The sequence below is a fragment of the Scomber scombrus genome, chromosome 10, assembly GCF_963691925.1.
Source record: "Scomber scombrus chromosome 10, fScoSco1.1, whole genome shotgun sequence".
NCBI classification, from domain to species: Eukaryota; Metazoa; Chordata; class Actinopteri; order Scombriformes; family Scombridae; genus Scomber; species Scomber scombrus.
Window position 1 is genome coordinate 7,972,611 of NC_084979.1, and position 23,512 is coordinate 7,996,122.

The 23,512-nt window shown below is 39.9% G+C and overlaps 2 protein-coding genes across 4 annotated transcripts in view; one reads left to right on the forward strand and one right to left on the reverse strand.

Annotated features, from left to right (window-relative positions):
* mtor (mechanistic target of rapamycin kinase) overlaps window positions 1-23,512 on the forward strand; it is an 85,661-nt gene that overhangs the window by 16,823 nt on the left and 45,326 nt on the right. For all 3 annotated transcript variants that reach the window (XM_062426536.1, XM_062426538.1, XM_062426539.1), the window contains exons 19-28: window positions 908-1,158; window positions 1,289-1,375; window positions 3,854-4,021; window positions 7,179-7,291; window positions 7,605-7,767; window positions 8,245-8,337; window positions 8,811-8,957; window positions 9,460-9,602; window positions 10,071-10,233; window positions 11,748-11,893. In XM_062426536.1, the coding sequence (XP_062282520.1) occupies window positions 908-1,158; window positions 1,289-1,375; window positions 3,854-4,021; window positions 7,179-7,291; window positions 7,605-7,767; window positions 8,245-8,337; window positions 8,811-8,957; window positions 9,460-9,602; window positions 10,071-10,233; window positions 11,748-11,893 (1,474 nt within the window). The remainder of the gene's footprint in view (window positions 1-907; window positions 1,159-1,288; window positions 1,376-3,853; window positions 4,022-7,178; window positions 7,292-7,604; window positions 7,768-8,244; window positions 8,338-8,810; window positions 8,958-9,459; window positions 9,603-10,070; window positions 10,234-11,747; window positions 11,894-23,512) is intronic.
* angptl7 (angiopoietin-like 7) lies at window positions 15,429-18,868 on the reverse strand. The gene is made up of 5 exons (XM_062427695.1): window positions 18,337-18,868; window positions 17,005-17,105; window positions 16,693-16,887; window positions 16,251-16,446; window positions 15,429-16,158 (listed from the first exon to the last, which is right to left on the reverse strand). Exons 1-5 carry the CDS (start codon window positions 18,695-18,697, stop codon window positions 15,989-15,991), a joined length of 1,023 nt encoding a protein of 340 aa, XP_062283679.1. The 5' UTR covers window positions 18,698-18,868; the 3' UTR covers window positions 15,429-15,988.

Here is a 23,512-nt window from a genome sequence, read left to right on the forward strand (position 1 = left end):
TGTCAATGACACACTCAGACTTGCATGCTGGAGAATTGTTGCCTGACTAATGATTTTGGAGAGTCATGACAGCAGAGCCTTCTATCCTACATAGGCCCTAAGGTTGGACTGATGAAGTTATGGTGGGAATTCGCTTTATATTACAAAATGATCTCCAATTTTTGCTATGCTATGATTAAATGTGTAAAATCCAGATGTGGGCAGTGTGGGAAGGGTTGTTTTACTTTCTGGTTAAAGAAACCGACGTGAGTGCTTGCTTGATGTTAGTTAAAGGCAAAATCTCTGATACAAAGATTTTCCCCACCACCCAAATTCAGACCATTTATTTTGAACCTGCTGTCAATCTCAGATTGAATGACAGAACCTTTTAATACAGGTAAGTTATTTACTAATCCTGGTTTCTTGTAAATAGCAGGAAACAAGTCTGTGTTTCTGTTATGATCAGTTGAGAAACACAAGGCACTAATATTCCATGTTATATATGTGAATATCCTACACATATTGGGCCAAAAGAAAAAAAGTTTCTTGGTTGTATTTGGAGGAAACCCTTGAACTGTAATGATATATTTTGCCATGAAATGTGCACTCTGAAGAGAGCAGCTCCTAAATTGGGATGTAGCTTAGGTTTAGAGTGATGCTGTAATACACTGAAGATCTATTCAGGGTTTACTCTGTCCCTGTCCAATATAATATACTGAGATAGGCTCTGATGGATGGATTGTCTTCAGTGATAATGTGGTCAGGATATTTCTTTGCTTGGTCAAGACTAGGACGTGACATGTTTTTTTTCATAAGGTTTGCTACTTCTTATAGTTTGTGATCCAAAGAAGAATTTACTGTAGTTCCAGTGGTTCCAGGTAAATATAGTCACAGCTAAGTGAACCCCTCTATTTTTTCTTCCTCTCAGCGGACTATAGCACCAGTGAGATGCTAGTGAACATGGGCAACCTGCCCCTGGATGAGTTTTACCCTGCTGTGGCAATCGTCACTCTGATGCGCATCCTGAGGGATCCTTCACTCTCCAACCACCATACTATGGTGGTCCAGGCTGTCACCTTCATCTTTAAGTCTCTGGGCCTCAAATGTGTTCAGTTCCTGCCCCAAGTCATGCCCACTTTTCTCAATGTCATCCGTGTGTGTGATGCCAGTATCCGAGAGGTAGGTAGAACTACACAATAAGAGGAAAGAGGCTTTCTCTCAGATTTGTTATCTTTTACCATCTGGTTAATAATGTGAATTACTCACAAAGCTGTAACTGTCTTTCCTATCTTTCATCTGTGTGTTCCAGTTCCTCTTCCAGCAGATGGGAATGGTTGTGTGCTTTGTAAAGATCCACATCCGCCCCTACATGGACGACATCTTCACCCTCATCAGAGTGAGTAATTGCGGTTTCTTTCTATTGTGCTAATTATGATTTCTCCCATCCTCATTCATCTGTCTTCCAACCCATGACTTGGAAATTGAACATTGCGTGCTGTCATTGGTAATTTTTCACTCCCTTTCAAAACCTCCCTAGTGCTCTTTCTCATTGTACTAAGTAGCTACTGGAGAATTGTATCACAACCCTTCTGAGTCACTGTCCTCTAATGCTGGATGCTCTTTCCTCACTTTTAAGTCGATGTGTATATATAAATAATAATGCATGATTATAACACAGATCTATCTACTTGTGGAAACAGGATCAGTAGCAGCAATGGCAGCCTGAAAATTCAGGTCTCGGTTCATTCAGGAAAAATGTACAACTATACATTCTGATACAGATGCACAGTCACATCTATTGTTATTAATCCTGTAATATCAGTACTCATCTTACTGTACCTGTGGTATTTCATAAACTAATCAGGTCATATTTTTACTAAAACATTTATAGCTATGTTATTGCTTCCTCAAATCGGTTCTACTTTTTCAGTCATAAACGTACTTATTTCTTCATATTTGATAGTTGACTAATTGCTATATCCTTAAAGTAATTGCTATATCCTTAAAATGATGCTGGTGCGTGCGTAGATGTCCCATTCGTAAATCGGTAAATACAACTCCTCCGTTCCTTGCGTTTCTGCTGTAAGGAGCTAAGATGCGAGTAAGACACGCAAGTGAAGGAAGAAGAGCCATGTTAACCAAATGGAAAGCACCCTGTGTCAACACCCCCCCCCCCCCCCCCACAATCCCCTAACACCGATCATCCAACCTCTCTTATTTTCCTGTGAGTCAAGCAAACAGCTGCAAACTCTTACTTGCGCTCCGTTGTGCTCTCCACTTTCCTCATTAGGAGTAATGTGTTCAATGCCCTTTGGATGAAGTCTGGCCCCGTGTCACAGCAGTACACATCATGTGTGGTGTGGTACTTTAAAAAGGCTGCAGGAATGGGAGAATGAGAAAATCATGTTATTTATATTTGGATAATATGATTTTTACTCTTGATTTTAGCATGGCTCACTTGTTTAGAATTACACATTCTAACAGCAGTGCTAGATGCAGTTAAGACTTCTGAGGTTTCCACTCACGTTGTCCAATTCATACTTAAGAGGAAACTGATGATGACTGATGACATTTACCCTTATCACATGATGTGGAACAACTGCTAAAGCCATAGCCTCTGCACTTGCACAAACACATTTGACTAGCACATAATTTTATAGCAAAGCACAAAATATCATATGACTGTCCTTGTATCGGAATCTTGGTAACACTGTTACCGACACTTCTGCAATGGCAGTAACTCCTGCTGCTGAGAAGAAATTGAGAGAGCTGGATCACGGCGCCGCAAGTCCTTCTGAGTTAATAAATGGCAAGTGAAACAAAGAATCTATTCATTTGTGCTCCGGCTTGGCTCCTGCATCCAGATGAGGGGGCTGGAATAGCCATTCAGGATGTACACTCACTTGCTCTCTAGTCAGCGGCCACAGGCAGGGAAAGCAGGAAGTTGGGGGCTGCTCAGGACCTCTGGTCACTGACAAAACACCTCTGCCAGATCTCACAGCTGAAGCCCATTGACTGATTGACATATTGCGTGACTGCAAGTCCTCCACCTTAACTCCAAACACCATTATCTCTGACGTATACAATGGCCATGCCTAGATTTTCCAAAGCAGTGTCATGAGCCACACAGACACGATGTCAGTCCCAGTTGACAGGAAATTGTCTCCATTTTGTCACCATTTCATATCGTGATGCTTGGTCTCTGAAACTGACACGTGAAAGCTTTGTACTTCAGTGGGGGGAAGTCTGTCCAAATGTCTCTCACACTCTGATTATTAATGGAAACACATTTTGACCCAATTCCTCAGACCCACACAGACCCTCAGCACTATACCAGAGTAAGGTGGATGAAGTAGTGCTTTGGATGTACCCACTGAATACTGTAAAAATTTATATTCAGGAGTTGGACAGGCATTAATGTAGGCCACTGTTAAGTTACATTCAACTTACTACGGCAGTCACATCTGTCCATTACATTAAGTATGATTCATTTTCTGCATTCTTTTAGATCATAGGATACGTTTTGGAAGGATTTTGGTCACAAATTAAGAGCTAATGCTAGAAGGAGCTCTCTCCATAGACTGACTGGCTAATGTTATTTAACAGTTGTTGTTCAGTGAAGTGGTAAATTAATTACCATCACATAATGTTAGACCTGGAAAACTGAATCCTAGCATCATGTAATTATGAGAGTGAATAATCAAAGTATGAAATTCAGTAGTGTACAATTGGCTGAAAGTATCAGGACCTCTTTGCTGTATGGTAACAGAATGGGTTCTGTTTGTGTGCAACACAAACTTGATCAGGACACCTCAGACATACTCTGTAAGATGTTATTCAAATTGACGCCAACATATTATTTTCTGTGCCGTAGGAGTACTGGACACCAAACAACCCCATGCAAAACACCATCATCCTTCTGATCGAGCAGATTGTTGTGGCACTGGGCGGAGAGTTCAAGCTTTACCTTCCTCAGCTCATCCCACACATGTTGCGCGTCTTCATGCACGACAACAGCACCGGGCGCAGTGTTACCATCAAGGTGAGTGGAAGTCGGTGCAGTTCAGATGACAAAAACACCAAACTTGGTATGAGATTGTAGACCTATACCAGGCTGAAGTATTTATCTTATTATTTATTATTAACTTCAAGGAACAATCTGTTATGAAAGTGTGCAAACCCCCATGATTCAAAACACTCTTCAGTAGAAGCCTTTTACACAAACACAATACTAGATACAGAACCCCAAGCAAATAAACTAATAAAAAGTCTTGCTTGGAAACAAGTTGATGCTGCCATGAATGCTTACCCAGCAGTTGTGTGCACTCCTTAACAATGGGCTTCCTGCATATTGCATAATGGGCCAAGTCCTTGAACAATGCAACATTTTCCAATTAGTACAAAACGCTGACTTTTATTTCTTTTTCTTTTCTCTGTCTTCTTTAAGTAATATAAATGTTAGTGTTTCAAAAACCTTATTTCCAACCCTCTCTTCTCTTTTTCTGACTGAATAGGATATCAGTTATACAGTCCTTTTTATAATGCTCTGCACCTATAGTAGCATAAGCATCTATATAATACGTAAGGAAAGGGGCTGTCACTGTGTTGCCATGCTCATTTCTATACAGTTTGTGAATTGGGTCCCTCACATCGATCTTTGCTTCATTTGGTGGGTCATATTTATTATATGTAGCTCTCCATTTTTACTATAAAGAGCTGTATGCAGTATGAAATTGCACACTTTGCTTGGAAAAAGAGACTTTGTACACTCGTGTGTACATCAGTACTTCAGATAGCATCAGGCTTTTGAGCCCTGAGGATGAGATTTGAGAGCCACTTGTTTAGAACAGTTAAGTAACATTTCTAAATATTTACAAAATCAGCTCTACAAAGTTTTCATGAGGAAGGAAATCCAAAATGTTAAGCCTTAAGTATGGTGAGTAACACTATATTTAAAACTAACTTTTTTGTTTGTTTACAAAATAACTCAACAGGGTAACATAAAACACCAATTTAATAAATTCATATTTGACAATTCATCAAGCAGGACAAACCTTGTGTAAGCAAAGATGTATAGGAAGATGTAAAGGTAACTGACATGTTTTAAATACTCTTTTAGTTATCTACAGATGTTACTTGTCAAGTCCTTAATAAAATATGAATAACTATACATAAAATATGTGCTACACTAATGTAATTTAGAGGAGAGGGAAATTATGAGACTTGTAATTAATAACAGCAGTGAAACCGTAATTGGCATGTAGCAGTATAACATGACTCCAAATAACATGTTATATAACTAAACTTTTTTTGAGGCCAGAGTCGGCCATTTAGCTCATTTTGACATTTGACAGCTGCACTGATTAATGGGTTAAAAGTGCCTGGTTGTATGTCATAAATCTTTTGGAGAAGGCTCACTAACTAGATTTAAAAGATCATATGTCAGATTTGAGTTGTTATTTGAGTAGATAACTTAACTTTTCCCTGACAAGAGGAGTGTGTTTAAAAAATACTGTTGTCACTCCACACTCTTTCAGAAAGCACAGGAGCTCAAGCCCACAGTTGACTTATTGGAGTGCTGTTTTCTGGTTGCGGTTTATGTAAAGATCTATCAAGCCCCACTCAGGTCTAAGCCGTTCATTTGTAATACAGCGGTTCAAAGACAGCATAGATCTGTAGCTGACACACTCTCCTGTTTCAGCAGCTGCTGCCAGTAGTTGTTGGAGTTTTCCCTCAAACCCTAAATCATGGTTTGTGCACAGACCACAAACACAGAATCATAAGGAGCATGGTCATCAGCAGTACCCTCTCCTCTGGTACGGTTTTTGTCTCAGAGTCTGCAGTATTAGATAACCCAGAAGACCACAGTCTGGATACTATATAACTCAGGCCTGGGTCTGCAGCCTAATCCAGACCCAGGCTTGAAGGTGGGGGTCACGAAATGGGGTAACTGGGAATCGGGTTACCCACAAGTCCACAGGAGTAGAAAAGAAAAACACACTTCCATCATTTCAAGTAGCTGTTAACTCCAGCTACCACCAGCCCCCAGCACATGCATGCACACTTGCACCTCCACCTCGGCTTCCTGCTGTCTCGCCGTGCGCAATTTAGACACAGGGTTGGAGGTGTGGTGTGTGCGAGGGGGCCGGGGTGGGTTTGTTGGCTGCGACACACGTCATCCTTTTAAGACCACCATCGATAAACCCACACTACTCGCACATGCTCCACACGACATGATGCAAACCATAACACCGAACTACAGAAATCTAACTCAAGCAACAGCCACACATTAAATTTTTAAATTGTTATTTTAGATGTGGTGAAGACAGCTGGCTGACTGGAATTGGCACTGAAAACAGCCAGTAAGCCCTGGAAGCCCTGATAAGTTTATGAATTTAGAACTTTATATTCAGATCGTTTCAGCATGACAGCTTCCAAGTGCCTGGGCGACATTCAGGTTTAGTGTCAACTCATTAGAACTGGAAACTAGGAGATATATGACCACCTTAGTTGATGGAAATGTTTGATTTAGAATCTCATTAACCTTTGCACTGAAAACATAATCCCATCAATACAAGCTCCTGTTTGTGTGTTTGTTATGTGCAGATTGCCTGGTGAATCTCAGTACTTTGATGATATAAATCAGTATACATGCTAATGGGGAGTACGTCTATGTGTATATATGTAATGGTGCGTATAATGTCAGAAATAATTCATGCTGTATTCTGATTGGTTGGTTGTGGCAGCAGTTACTGTAATGAAACTGTAATGGGACCACCAGTGTTTTGAATTGAAACCGCAATACGTTTTTCTTGTGACTGCCAAATTCTGTTTTTGAAAACCCCACATTGAACAACATTCATGTAAAACTATATGTTCAATATGCTAGAGCTGTGTTGTCTGTTCCTCACAATGTGTTTTCAGTGGATCTCAGAATGATGTTGTTTTGTAGCTCTGATGCACTTTTTATTGTATTTTATGCTCTGTGTGCTGTGAATTGACATCCAGATAGTCAGTCATTCATTCACTCACTCAAAGTAAGGCAGAAATTTCCTTGAAGGTCGGCATGTGTGCCAGCAGCTTGTTGAAATACAACATCATCTGGCTTCTTTTTTTTTCAATGAAAACCCTTTAGCAGTAAACAGCTCATTAAAATGTTGTGGTATGTGGTACTGAGCAGTGTGTGCTCTCCTTTGCAGCTGCTGAATGCCATCCAGCTGTTCGGTGCCAACCTAGACGACTACCTCCACTTGTTGCTGCCTCCCATTGTCAAACTGTTTGATGCCTCTGATGTACCCCTGCAGGCCCGCAAGTCAGTACTATACATGGCTGTCCTTCTGTATATACATTTGCACCAGAGAAATGGAAACATGAAACTACACCAGCCCTAGAATACCAGAAAGATGAGCTGGTATCACAGCACTGCTAGAAATTTTAACAGCATAAAATTTGTATGTTCACTCTCTTTGATATAGAAGAATCTTCACTGACTTATTCTTTTCACGTGTCCTCTTGGCTGTTATAAAAAGTCCTTCAGACTGTCCATTACAGTGTACAAACTGTGCTTGTACTAATGTTCAAAGAAGCTGATTGTTTTCTGTTTGTTTTTCTTCTGTGTGGCTCAGGGTTGCCTTGGAGACACTGGACCGTTTGACAGAATCCCTGGACTTCACTGACTACGCTTCACGTATTATCCACCCGATTGTTAGGACACTTGACAGCACGCCTGAGCTGCGCTCCACCTCTATGGACACTCTGTCCTCGCTAGTGTTCCAGCTGGGCAAGAAGGTAGCTGTAGCTATCCCCAGGGCTCTTTCTAGATGTAGCTATTATTCAGTAGACTGTTTCCAGCCTTCCTGCTGCTGGCTTCACATGAACAGCATTTCGGCAACCCCCAACCCCCTCAGTCTTTATTACTTCCTGCCAGACTGCTGATGTCATTCACTGTTTGGCGGCGGGGGGTGGTGTTTATGAGACTGGATGAGGTCACATTTACCTATCCGTCTCCTTCTGAGCCTTTCCTTCCCGTATCCCTACAACCCTCGTATCATTTTCAGGCCTAACCACCAACCCATGTGCAGCCACGTCTGGCAACAAATGTGAAGGGGAGGCTTTTGATCTGAGGCATACAGTGGTTAGATACAGGTGCAGGATAGTCAATTATTTGGCTTGTGGTGAGGGGAGAGAGGTAGCAAGAGTAGACCACATAATTAAGCTCACATACACCCTTTTATTTACTGTACTTCTCTTTCCTCTCATTTGCAGTACCAGATCTTCATCCCCATGGTTAACAAAGTGATGCTGAAGCACAGGATCAACCACCAGCGCTATGACATACTGATATGTCGCATTGTTAAGGTAAGGCCCTCCGATAAATAAAGTTTTTCTCAAAAACATATTAAACTATACACATATCCAACATTTCTCTTGAATTAATTGCCCACTGATTGAGTGGGTAGATTTTCATTATTTGTTGCCTTTCTCAGTCAGGCCCAAGCATTAGAACCCCTCATGATCATGGAGTAGCTGCACATAAATTGATAATGCAATAAATTGCACAATCATAAATAAATAGTGCTTTTTTATGTACACCATGAGCAAGTCATTTTTATGCTCTGTTTATCAGCAGTTATCCCTCTGGAAGAAAATGTTCTTGTACATTCACAAAAGGTGTTTTGTGGCTGGACTTAACAATTAGTCTGTGTGTGGGCTCTGTGTGTGTGTGTGTGTGTGTGTGTGTGTGTGTGTGTGTGTGTGTGTGTGTGTGTGTGTGTGTGTGTGTGTGTGTGTGTGTGTGTGTGTGTGTGTGTGTGTGTGTGTAAACATAACAGGGCTACACTTTGGCAGAGGAGGAAGAGGACCCTCTAATCTTCCAGCACCGCCAGCTTCGTGGCAACCAAGGTGATGCTCTGGTCAGTGGACCAGTGGAAGCGGGGCCTATGAAAAAGCTTCATGTCAGCACAACAGCACTTCAGAAGGTAAGCAGGGATCATTTTAGTTGTAAAACTGGTTTACAGTGAATTACACTTATATAGTGAATGGTAACACTTAGCAAATCCAGTGTGTTTTAAGGGTCATAGTTACCGACTGCAAGTATTGTTAATGATCTACAAGAGACAGTTCTGTGTATGAGCCCATAGTTCACTTGTGGTGGTAATGATGTAGACCAACAGCCAGTGATAAATTGAAGGAAAAACCTGAATAAATAATGAAGGCAGATGCTTCCATACAGAGGACAAGGAGTCACTGAATGTCTTGATTTTTGACTGACACACTCTCCACCACCTTGAGCCAATGAGTGACTATCTTTTTGGAAGAATGGAGTTCCATTCTTTGCAAATATTTGATGACTTAGCAACTGTGTTCATCTCAGCCAGATCATCCCACACACATAAAGTGTGACAGTCAGGTCTGGAGAAATTGTGTCTCCCACGTAGTTCTCAGTGACCTCTGAAATGGACGATCTCTGTCTGTACACAGGCTTGGGGGGCTGCCAGGAAGGTGTCCAAAGATGACTGGCTGGAGTGGCTTAGGCGTTTGAGTGTCGTCCTGCTGAAGGAGTCCTCCTCCCCAGCCTTGCGATCATGCTGGTCACTGGCCCAAACCTATATCCCGCTCGCCAGGTACACCGCTCCTGTCAAGTGTATTTCTCTAGCTCACTTCCTTCTGCCTCTATTCTTCCTTTATTTTTTTCTTGTCTTAATTATGTAATGCTCCATGTTCATGATAGATCACTATAGTTAAAAACATTCATATAACTCCCCATATTAACACAGGTGCATAACACAATTTGAAGCTTTTTCCTTGCACTTTGTACCACTAGTGTTTGGAAAGCTGAGGGGTTTGGACAGCTATCATTGAGCAAAGCAGTAAACATCATCATTATTACATCATATATTGTTGTGGAGCAGCTCAGTGACCAGCAGTCCAAGTCTGGTTGCACTAGCTACTAGTTTGTATATGTAACTGTGTGTAACAGTAAATGTGAAAGTGACTGTTCCTGAAAAATACTATAAACGCTCTGTTATCAAAGCTATAATATATCATTGCACTTGATTATACATTGATCTAATGATTCTTGTGGTCCACAGGGATTTGTTCAATGCAGCCTTTCTGTCTTGTTGGTCTGAGCTGAGCGAAGACCAGCAGGATGAGCTCATCCGGAGCATTGAGTTAGCTCTCACCTCGCAGGACATCGCTGAGGTCACACAGACTCTGCTCAACCTGGCAGAGTTCATGGAGCACAGTGACAAGGTTAGCATTCAACTGCAGCAGCTATATTAAAGCACACAATCACTGTTGTACATTTAAATGGGACACGCGTCATGTTTTAATATGGTGCTTTGCAGGTTGATATCTCAAGAGTCTTTTACAGGTTTTATTAGCAGATTATTTTAAAGGAGTGACAAGGGAGGCTCTTCCTGCGTCATAGAATTTACTCTCAAGCTGCCCATCATAAATCTACAAGAGTTAGATGTTACTTATTAATACCAGTGACTCAACTTTAGCTTGTTCATGTTTTGAGATGTTTGGCTGATTTATACAAATGCCCCACCCCTTTTGGAACAAAAATGACATGCCCATTGAATGTGTATGACACTGAATGCACTGCTTGATGAAAATGGGATGCACTTACACGGGTCTCCAGCTGGCAGAACCGCAGCATTCAAACCTCATCTGTTTTAATGTTGTGGAAATACCGATGATGGTTCACTTGGCTCAGCTCATTTTATGTCTTTCATTGTCATCAAGGCATCTTTAAACTAAGTTGTGTGTGAAAGCGTTCAGTGTTTTCAAATTATGCATCTGTCAGTAAAGTCAAATGACAAACCAGATGCAAAACAGAGTTCATGACAGCAACAAAAAAAACAAAACCCTGCATATAATAAACCCATATCAACGAAGTCCCTTCATTTTTCCTCTCATGTTATGGAACCAGCAATGCAACAATCCCATACAGCTGGTTTACCTGCCCTGCACTGTGCCATGAGCAACTGTGATGTGGACACGGTGCAAGTAGTTTTCCATGCAATAAAAATGCAATACATATCTTATGCAATATTAGTTGATCGCCATCCAATGTGACTTGTTAGCACTTCCTACAGCTGCTTCAAAATAATATCCAGCCGCAGGAAGTGTTGACAGCAGACTTCAGTTGGAGAGCACATCAGAAAACATTGATTGTTGATAAAAATAAAAACAGGAGGTAAAACTTGAAACCATGGCAACTGCTGTGTTACGCGGATGCTACAAGACTACTAAAAGATTGCCAAAGCAAAGTGTTTGAAGATGGCACTTTTTCTCAAGTCCACTGTTTAACCACATATGTTGAGCTCATTAGTGACAGTACTGTAACATTTAGTGCAGAGATAGTAATAGTTGGCCCATAATATAGCATGTCGACCGGGTTACTCCTACCTGTGAAGCTGCAGTAAAAAAAAAAACAGAGCGTGTCCTATTCCGAGACAGTGGAAAAAAAAGAGCATCAGATGTTAACCCAATCACAAAGACGCGTTACTAAAATCACGAAAATACCTCATCAAACTAAAATCCGTCACGGTAATTGAGCTTTAGTGTACATATAAATGCAATGACCGAGACATTAGAATAACAATAAGTTTTATTGATAGTGCAAACCCTACTAATTGCCAACAGAAAACCATAAAGGTCACAAACAACTCTTTATTCAAGTTCCATTTTATTTAGGAAAAAACATTTTACCACCAGCGCCCTGTTGGTTGTTTTATGCTATTTGTTTTTCTTTCCAGGGCCCTTTGCCTCTTAGAGATGATAATGGCATTGTGCTGCTTGGTGAGAGGGCTGCCAAGTGTCGTGCCTACGCCAAGGCTCTGCATTACAAAGAGCTGGAGTTTCAGAAGGGTCCTTCTCCTCTCATCCTGGAGTCTCTTATCAGGTAGGACGTCTTAAAACTTGAGAAGCAAACATTTTTTTAATGAAAAAACAACTACAGCATATAAATTGTGAGAAGTTTTATTTTTTCATCAGTAGTTTACACAGTATTTGAATGAAAACAGTTATTTGCATGAACTTGGCAAATAAGAAGTGACTGTGTTTAATGCTCCACCTAATTTATTGTTTGGTTGTTATCTAATAAAATCTCAAATCTAAAAATAGGTTACTTATGTTACAAAATACCCACAACCCCCGCGAAATGGCTCGTTTCACTATCAGAATTTGATCCATTTGGTACAATAACACTTGGAAAGTCTAGAAGAGCTGCATGATAAAATGATTTTATCTCCAATCAGGTTAGTCAGCCTGTTTACGGTAATTACCGGTAATGCAGTAACAAAAATTGAAGAGAGCAATTGGAAGCACAGCAGAAAACAAGGAGTCTCCTACTAAAATTTGAACAAATACACTTATCAAACAGAGAGTAGAGATAAAGGCCTCTCTCTAATATAAACCTGCTTCCAGTAAAGGCTTGATACCCTCTGCAGTCAGATAAATAAAGGCCCTGGCCACTATTAGAGGAAATACAGTGATTGGTTTATTGAATTAATATGTTTATTTATTTATTTTTGTTTACTTAGTTAATCTATGTGAAGTTAAAAGCATTGATCCAAAATCACAGTCCGAACCAAATTGTGGACTTCATCATATAAAGCTGTATTATAACTTCTTGAAAGTTGGTACTTGCTGACTTGGTAACTTTGAGATTCCACCATAATTGAGTGTCAGTAGGAGGTAAATAATTGCTTTTCTTTGTTGTCCTTTTTTGGTCTTCCTGTTGGTGTTAATTCATCATTGTCACAAAAACTAGGTTTGACAAATGCCTCTGTAATTAACAGTTATTGCATTATGGTTAAGACAAACATTAAATAACTCTCTCCGAGTCAATTTTTAATCTAATAAATACACAAAGGAATGATATACACATCCTCCTGTCCCATAACCCTTTGATATCTTCTGTCATCTTTTCCATCCACTTTTCTCATCCTTTTTTATTCCTCTGTCTTGGCATGGCGTGGAGAAATCTGTTTTCCAGGCATCTAATTGGATGCTTGCCCCCTTTTCATCTACGAGTGTCTGGACTTGTGTTTCTCAGGGGCCTGTTTTCAATTTCTCAGGACCCTTGATGATGATGAATGATGGGAGCCGGCGCTCTGGTGTTTTCAATAACCCCATCTGGTTCTCACCTCTCCAGGATTTCCCATAAAAGATCTAGGGCCTGGTGTGCAAAAAGCACTACGTGAACCTGGCTCTACTGAGTGGTGGTTGTATAAAAACAAACTGCGTTCATATCTGATGCACACTTTATGATGATGAGGCGCATCCTCACTGCTATTTTAGTACCTGATGAGTCATGGTGTTTGTAGATGAGTTTGTGATTATTGCAGGAATTGTTCTATATATTCTTATATGGATCTTCTGTTAAAAATCAGGGTGTTAAGTTGGAATAAGTTAAAGAATAGCACACATTTTATGAGTTGTAACTAGTATGAATTATGTGTGAGGGTTTTTAAGAAAATAAAAAGAATTAGTTTGTGGTTTCAGGCACCATAGTTTTGCATAGAGCCAAGAAATAGGTCACATTTTCCCCATAATCCCCAACAACAGAGGAACACTATTAATTGAGCTTGAACCTAGGGTGTTATTGGTACACCAAGCAATGTCTTTAAATGGATTTGGATGATAGTTTTTGTTTCTGTTTTATTAATTTTCATTTGGAAAGTTTGTTTCCAAGAGAATGTGCATTTGACACTACCTGGTAGAGTTTAATGACGGGGTGAAAGCTGTGTTATAGGTATTATGAAGGTCTGTAAAAGTAGAGTGCTCCTTCATTTACAGAGTAGCCGTGAATTTGGTGGTTCCATCACCACTGTAACGACTGGAGACGGGTATTGTTGCATCTGGACCATAGACTGTATGATCTGGTCCATGTGTTAATAATAAATGTGTAGCCATAATGTTACCAGGCATCCATGGAGATGCTTGGAAATGGAATTTTAAAATTAAATTTAGTATGTTCAGATGTATAGGAGGCTGCAAACTGTTAAGCAAAAAGCTTTCGTGCATTATTTTATTTCACCTGTTTAAATGGACTCAATATATAAGTGGACACAATTGCAGAAACACTTGTACAACGTAATGCGATCCAGTAGCCCTGCGATGTACTACCTTTGTTGACCTTGGGATATTGTATATTTTGTTATGACAGATGTGGATTTCACCCGTCTGTAAAAGATGACAGATGGAACACCTCGTACAGTATTTGTTTTTGTAGCCTAATTATATAAATAGGTTTATATAGATGTAAATAGCAGTTAATCAATATAAAGAAATCCAGTTCAACAACATCACAAACTGTGGCCTCTCACACAGTCCTGAGAAAATTTAAACCATATAAATTTCCAGAAATTTTTATTGCAGGGCCATCAGTCATATTGGATTGCATTTCAGTTAGGTTTAATAATTACATCACAGGGTCAAGATGCCTAGGCTTCTCATCTTACATAAAATCTGCACTCCAGGTAAGAATTAGGTGAAAAATAGATACTTAAGTCACATGGACAGATTTATAAATACATACATCCAAACCATAGTTTCTATGATTCGCTAAGGTTAGTCAAGTCACACAATATCTTCATTAAATATTAACTTTAACTTTTGCCAGCTCTTGTCACTTAAGTTTAAGTCTCGTGAAAATTTCCATTTGCTGCAGTTGGGTTTCCTAAATTAGGCATGCTAGCAATTAGACCTGTGTAGTACCTTTTATGGAGACAGAAAGGTTTAGGTCAGTAGTCACTGACCCCTCATTGTTACACTTAGACCATCCTCACTGCTCAAGGTCTGCTTTTGTTGATGGCGCCATCAAGTATGAATACCTTTAGACCTCAGAATAGAAAGACTTGGTCATTTGTCACCTCCCAAAGGTCTTTTTAAAGTACCCTTTATTCCACTATGGTAATTCCTTCTAAAGGGAATGGATACATGTCCAGCTTTAATTAGATGTGTGCAATGACATGTCACCTTGTAAAAGGAAAAGAATCTGACTAAGCCTATCACTGAGCTTGTATAGGCAGTGCTCCTCTCTTTTGGTATTTGAATGCTCTAGGGAATCTTTTGTTGATTCAAAGCATGTCAGGATGCTGTTGTTGTTTTCAAAGTAGTAAAGCCAGAGGCATTTAACTAGATGGCAGAATAGGGTGTGTGTGGTCTTCATTCCTGCATTTGGCTTTGGTGCCCTGGGACCTTTGTCCAGGATGTCAGGTGATGACCCAAAGAGTCAGAGGTTAGTGGCTCAAGGCAAATATGTTGCCATTATTAGACATGAATGCAGACCTTGATTTGTGTTTGACTCCCATGGAGGTGGTCAAATTTATAATGTGCTATTTACCCAGTAAAGTATTTAATTTTTTTATTATTAGTATTTTCGTCTGTTTGAGACAGTTTATGCAAGTTTTTCTTTTAAAAAATATGTTTATTTTCTATCACATAAAACAACAAAATTACAAAGCTGTACACATTTTACAACTTGAGACATTTCCATCATCAATGGTTAGGGTTTTACAATAAAATGCAGCATAATTCGTAAGAAATACCATTGGTGGTTGGTCCCATTCCAGCAACTCATAAAGATCCTTCCTACCAGTCCTTAATGACTTATGCCTGCACCAGATTATACCAGTTAGGACTGACTCATAAATCGCTTGTGTTAACTGAAAAGTACTTCCTAGTGCTTTCAAGTCAAATGAGAGAAGGAATCAAAATCCAGTTACCCATATGGGACAGTGGTGAAAGAGCATCTTTCAAAGCTTTTAAAAAATAAAATATTTTACTGATAAATACACAAAATTAACTACAATTTACAATCAAACATGGTAAAAATATTACACATTCATTTGAAACTTAACCACACCATTACAGACAACATTTGCATTCCTTTCCCAGTCAAGGGAAAGCCACAATTTGGGTGGACAGGTATTAGTGAGATCTTTCTGCATTCACGAACATGATCTTGATCCAGGACACACAGCTAAAGCACTTAAGGTTGAAACCCCACAGGCCGGATCTTCATCTCGACTTTCTTGAGGGAGTAGTTGGACCCATGCCATCCATACCAAGTGATCCCATCTGAGTTCTTCATGTGCTTGCCGTAGCGGTAAAAGACGCCATTCAAGTTTGAGTCAGTGCAGCAGTTGTACCAGTAACCACCTGTAAGGAGGTGAGGAATACAAAGTTAGACATAAAGTTGGTAGAAAACAAATATGTCCCTGTTGCAGCTTATGTAAATGACAATAATTTACCTTTGCGCAGAGAAGCACAGTCATCCACACATTTGTCATTGTCCTTGTTGTTGGTGCTGAAGTTGGTGTTGTTGTGGTAGCGCAGAGAGTCTCCTGCATTCCCACTGTAGTTTGCAAGGAAGAGCTTGTAGCTGTTGAGCTCATTACTCACAGTGAAAAAGCCATACTCAGCATAGCGAGTCTCTCCTGCCCAGTCCTGCACAGGAAAACACATATAACATGATATAGTGGGGGACATTTACAGAGCCTGAGAATATTGCCTTTCTTGGTCTGCCAAATGTCTCTAAAAGTTAGTCTGAATTATTATTCATTTTCTTACTCTCAGTGCCCGTAGGAATAAATTGGCTCTGTATTCATGCCCATGTTCATGCTTTTGGCTATTAAAATGTTTTTTGCAGGGTTTACATATTGCTCTTTAGTCTCTAGCGCTGCCAACACATACCTCCATCTCAATCCTGAGCATACTGGGCTGCCTTGTTAGACGGAAGATGTGGTCATTTCCCAGCCAGAAGTCTCCGCGAATGGATCCAAATCCATTTTTGTACTGCTTCCAGTCTCGGTTGAATGATGTCAGGCCGACTTTACGCCTTTGGATCACAGTCCAGCCACCTCCGTTTGTGTCCATATCACAGAACACCTAAAAGCATTTACCAGAGTTCAGTATACTGGAGGGAGAAGGGGGAGGCTCACCATACTCTACCAAAAATTACACATACTAATAAAACCATGATATATAGACTCAACTACAACTCACAGTCAGCTCAGGGGTTCCCAGGAACTCATCTTTTGGCAGTTTGTACTCGCCAGAGATCCTGTAGTTCTTGCTGTAGAGTGATGCACAGTCATATATGGCATCTGTAGAAAAAAACATCTTCAGTTATGCTAAAAACATATGCAGTTTCATCAGACGTTTTATGGATATCTGAGTGAATGAACAGATGACAAAAATTGCCTTTACCCCCACAAAAAGCACAAAAGATCAAATCATAGGGCAATGTACACTGCATGGCTCAGATTTTTTTTTGTCTTTCTTTTACTCCACTCACAGTAAGGTGATGCCATTAACAGGGCTTTAAGACATCCACGCAATGAGCCCAAAACTTTAAAAAGATTGACAAAAAGTGATGGAAACCCTCCACTTATTCTAATCTTTGTGTCTCTTCCTGCTCTGCTCTCCTGTTTCGAAATGTGCTCTAGTCATACAGAGGTCTCTGTGTTCCCTTTGCCATTGACATAAATGTGGCCCAGTCACAACACACAGTTAAGGTATTGAAATAATAAACTACGTCATGCCTGGTTAACCTCTCTGCAGCAGCCAGTGCTGATTAGTGCTGTGCTAATGTTGAAATGAATGGATATGATCTGGCTTTGATGTAGCTCATTCATTGAAAGCCCTGCAGAAGGGACTCCGCAGTTCCAAATTAATACTTTTGACAGCTGTAGGGCAGCTCAGATGAGTGCGTGTGCTATAATTTTACACAGCAGTTGTCCGGGATGTATAAGGCTGATTATAGTCCTTCAGGTCTGAAATAAATATACAGTATAGTGTTGTGTGGACGTAATAGTTGGCTTATTTAAAAAACTGCTTTGAAAATGGAACAGCTCAAATTCCTTTGAAATGATGGTTAGGATTCTCTCTGCGTGTTTACTAGAGTTCATAAATTGAACCAAACAACATTTCTAAAAGGCTGTTTTTCATTGGAAACAGAAGTGAGACAAGCTGAGCAGGTTGATAGACAAAAGGTTCATTCTAAGTGCAGTCATATCTTTTTGATTTGTAAAATCTGTGTCCGTTTGTGGAAATTATTCTAACTCCTGGAGCAAGAATCTGACTGTAGCTGCTAGACAAAGACAGGGGCAGGTACCTCAAAGTTTTACCATGTGTAAACCTTTTACAAACTTTCCAAGATTTTCTATTTATGTAAACTGCTTTCTTATGAATTCAATTGAGCACAAATAATCACTGTGCTGAAATGTTTTCCCTGCCATTTTTGAGATGTTATCACCAACCAGCAGCACACAAAACTAGTATATCATTTAATTCCTACTCTATTACATCTGTTACAGACAAACTGTCGATGCTCACCTGTTGTAGTCTGAGTGGCAGATTGTAGGGTCTGAAGCTGCATGATCTCCACACGGTTGTTAATCTCTGAATACTTGCTCTCTGCCTCCGTGACTCGGGCTTCTTGCTGACGGTTCTGCGAGTCCAGGTCCATTATTTGCCTCACAACGTTCATCAAGTCTGTCTCCTGCTTGCGACTCAGCTCCTCGAGGAGACTGGTCAGATTTGCCACCTGAACTTTGAGAGAGCGCACCTCATCGCAACACTGACCCTTGGGAGGTTTTGGAGGTGCCAGCCTCTTCTTGGGATTCTGGGCCCATGTCCCTGCTAACAGGAGCAGTGTGATCCCCAAAGCCACTACGCTCAAATTTACCTTGACCATTTTCTCTACAAAAGTTCTAAATCTTCACACAGTCTCAGGTGTGTTTGATTGCTTTCAGTGCTCAAAAGCAGTCGGTCCCTATGAATACCTGGAAATAGGAAAAAGACGCAAGCTCTGACTGACCAGTTGAGGTTGGAGATCTTCTTTGACCAAGGGCTCACCCAGGCTGTGTCTTATTTCCTCAGTGAAGCCCTGCTCTGCCTGAGCATCTTAAATATTTTGCATGTGGGTCCTCCCCCTCTCTCCCAGTGTGCACCAGTTACCGTAATGACCCTCTCCAACCTTCTGGGTGGAGGACCTTTCCCATCCCTCCTCCCCCTCCCCCCACCCGCACCCCTCTACTTCTCCCCTCATCTTACTTTCACTCATTCCATAGAAGTCGCGCCCACGTTTCTCCTTTCTCTTAGTCAGGTGTTGAAGGCTTCTCGGCAGTAATGTTCTTTTTTTTCTCCTCTGTCTCGAGGAGCAACATGAGCAGAGGAAATAAAACAAAGGCTACTGTCTGAAGTCATTGCATTTCCAGTTACAAGTGACTTATTTGTACCAGTAAAAATACGAATACTTAAACTGTATGTTATTTAAAGTTAATCAGCTGTACAGACACATTGTTAAAAGATTTAAATACTTGTTTAAGACTTCAGAGCAGTTATATAATTTCCTTCCCTGTTTTCACTCTTTAATTACCTTGTTAATGACAGATTTTATTATAACCTTAGGGCTGACCATTTCTTCAATAAATTTGGTCTTCTCATGCCAGGAGATGTGTGAAGTCGCTAAGTACTCTTAATTGTAGGTTAAGTGTGTTATTGATGCTATCCCCTTTTTGGTATATGTTGAGGCAGGCATGTTTTCCGCAGAGCTTTTCAGCATCATATTTCAAAAGGGTGTTGATACAAGGAGAAAGGCTCAGTGAAACCTTCAGGATAAAATTAATCCCAAAATACAGTTGCATTAACCAGAAAGAATTTGTCACTGAGAAGGTTGGCAACGTCTGATTATGCTGTCTACATGAGTAAAGGCTTAACATTTTGCCATCACACATGTATTTCATTTTTTATAGTAAGTAAAATGGTATACTGTTACCCACTAGAGGACCACAGAGCAACAAAATGAAGTGATTTTTTTTGTTGCAGCTTTTATGAATAGCAGAAGGACATCAGCTGCTTGTTTTTTCTTATAAGTCACAGACACCACTGACATCAGTTTTCATGTTGTTACCACTGCAAAATCTACAATTTAACAAATTATTTATTTGAAACAGTAAGCATTGGCAAGTAGAAGACACATTGTAATCAGCTAAATATACTAAAATATCATTTTTCTTTATTTGATATGACTACTAGAGCTGAAATGAAGACTAATCATTAACTTTTTTATTGAGCAAAGTTTTACTGAGAACCAAACGAAGCCTGAAGCCTTCATTAAGTTAGTTATGCTGAACTTCTGCTTCTGAATCACTGCTGATTCACTGAAAATAATGCCTAAATATTTATTAATATGAATTATTTTGAGTGATAAGAACATGGCTATATAAAGAGAACTGGCTATGGCACTGGAGGCAGGAACTCATTCATTTCAATGAAAATTGCTCAGTGGCACATGAAGCCAAAAAAAACACTGTGCACCCGGATGAAAACATAATGCACACGTGGCATGCTCACTAGAGACTTCCTTCTGGTTTAGCCCTCCGTCTAACTTGAACAGGGATAAACCAATTAAATCACGGTCCTCTTCTACACCTTCTAGACTACAAATGTGATAGAAATTCTATCAAATTCTGATAGTGAAATGAATCACTTAGCAGAGATTGTGGCGCTTAAAAATATTTATCTGATGTTTTACAGACAACTCTTTCACCATGTAAGTCTAAAGGAAAAAGTCTTTTTGGGCAGGTGTGCATCACATGATGTTGTAATTACACGATTTGGCTTCTATACCAAATTTGCTTCAAAGCTCAGTGCTGTTCCTGTATCCAGTTCTCTGTATACATCCATGGATAAAAATGCCAGGAGACAAGAAACATGGGTAGAGAGATGGGTACAACATGCACCAGAGGTCAGAATGTAAATGACAGCGTGGCCGGAATCGAACTGTGGATATGGTAGTTATGTGGCATGTGCCTCGGCCAGCAGGCCACCCCACAAAAGAAAAGAAAATGTTGCTGGATAACATTAAACAAATATTTTAGCAGAAAAGTGCCACAGGAAAGGAGTCCGCATTAGACTTATTCATATGAGACAGCTGTCGCAGGTTAGTCTTTGGCTGTCGCTGTAAGCAGACTCCTTTCTGCAGGGCATTGTAGTTCCATACACCACTAATAAACCACAGAGTACCATAGAGTTTCACCTCTCTTCTTTTGTTCATAGTCAGTCTCTCTCTCCCTCTCTCTCTCTCTCTCTCTCTCTCTCTCTCTCTCTCTCTCTCTCTCTCTCTCTCTCTCTCTCTGTGTCTCTCTCTCACTTCTTTCTTTCTTTCTTTCTTTCTTTCTTTCTTTCTTTCCTTCCTTCCTTCTTCCTTCTCTCTCTCTTTTCAAGGAGTTGATTAAATCATCCCATTCATTTCCCTGATAGAAACACCAGTTCACCAACTCGAGGCCTACTATTGTCAAGAGGAGGGTCAGCTGACCCTCCACCTGGGTTTGACCTAGGTAACTCTGTATGTTGATCTTAAGTATGTAATATTAGTAACAGGTTTTATTGTACTACTGATATTGGACATTGACATTAATGGAAGGACACTTAATATGATAATTGCGGTGAGAAGTTGGAGCCAGTTTCTAAATACCTGTGTTTATGGAAGGTGCAAAGCAGCCTTGGACCATTGACAGTGGTAGTTGGCACTGCTTAATGACAGTGTTTGTAGAATACTGCTCCTTGACTGTCTTCTCTTTTAAAACATATAACATGCCAATCACTGGCAGAATGTAAAAAACAATGCCTTTATAATATCAGACATAAGAGAGGTTCTTGAATTTCCACTCTGTGGAATTTCAGTCTCATCCCAGCTTCCCTGAGGAACAACCAGCCCTGCCAAGTTAGACAAGATGCCTTTGGAGAGTTGGCTGTAGGTGAGGGTCAGACATTGCCTTGGACATTGAGACAACAGATCATGCATGATGTCTGTGATACCCGGCTTTGACTGATCATTGCTGAGAACAATAGATGAAGTGCTATGATGGAATGCTGCAAATACAAAGAGTTCTGCATAACAATGCTGACACACAGCAGAACCAGGACATTCCTGTCAATTTTTATGACTTCTCCCGTCTCCACATGGACAGGAATGAACTGCCTGGAAAAGGGGGGGGGGGGGTGGCGGTGTTCATGTCGGCAATACACAGTTAAGTACAGTAGATGTATTTAACTACTTACCTTTAAGCCTGTGGAACTTTTGAATAGAGAAATATTTTGATAAGTTGGTCTTTAACTTCAGTGATGAGATACACACTTCTGCTGAACTCAAAATCTCAAAGTCAGGATATCTTGGGCTCAGCTGTACACATTTTGACTCACTGTTCACCATTGACCATCCTTTTTTATTTCCAATACATCTTACTTTCCATTGTTGAAGTGCAATATTATTTCCAATTTGAGACACGTGATGATGCCTGAAATGTGTCCATATTTATGCCAAGACTTTCTCGTGTATCAGTTTACACTCACATATACTGCACAGGATATGCACTGACATGTTGTTATTACTACATATTAGTATTAATAGTCGGTTACATGAATTTATATAACCCATGGAAACCCATGGAAAACTGGGAGCTGAGGGGGAGACAGGGTTGAAAGATTATAGCAGATGTGAAGCAAAAACTAAACTTGACACTTAACCCTCTTCTACCATCTTATTACATAATCTTGCATCGACAACTCAGCCTTGTTTTTTTGAAAATCTCAAGCGTTTTGTGTCTCTCCTGCGAAATGTTTGGCAAGCGGCCCACACTTAACCTCACATGTTCAGTCAGGCAAATGAGGAAACATTTTTGAATGTCCTGCTCAGCATCATCGTTGTGTCATGGCAACTGCGGTTCAGAGCACAAATAGAAAATATGACTTTTCTCAAATTCCAAAATATTACATAACTATAAAATGGTCTGTTAATGTTTTGATGTGTCAGGTTCCAAGCTAAATACTTGGATGTGTGTAGCTCCTCTACTTTTTTTTTACAACTGGTCACCACTTTGCAATTTCCTTTATGCTCATTGCATTGGGTCGTTTTGTTTAATGTTGACATGTGCTTTTAGTTTTCTGTATTTGTTTGCTTTTAAGACCCATGTGGAAGTAATAAGCCATTTATCCTCTTTATATAACATAATTGAGAGATATTAGACAGTCTTCATTTTGAGTTTGGTGCAAGGTTTTACTTTTCTGGCAAACCTTGAACTCTGGTTAGGTCCTAAACATGACCATCCTCTCCATTTTTCACAATTTGTCAAAAATAAACTTTTTCTTATTGTGTTGGTCAGCCCTAATATTAATGTGCCTCAGTCACATGTACCCACTGGTCCTTGTAGCTTAAAACGGCCAACACATATGATGATTGTAACATTCAAGGTAGGTTCAGTTACCACATAATGTTTTCCTAAATATTCAGTCTTACCTTTCCATTTTATTTTAAAGTATTAAGATTACATCTCTCAGAGAGAAACTATTTCAAGTTTAATTCAGTTAAGATATGTATCTTTGCTAAGATGTGTCAGCAGATGTTTCTTGGTTTTTAGAATTGTAAGTCACTCAGCTTTCAAAAATAATCAGTGTTTGCCTTAATAATAATAATATTACCTTTGGCAGATATTTAATAATGTGATAA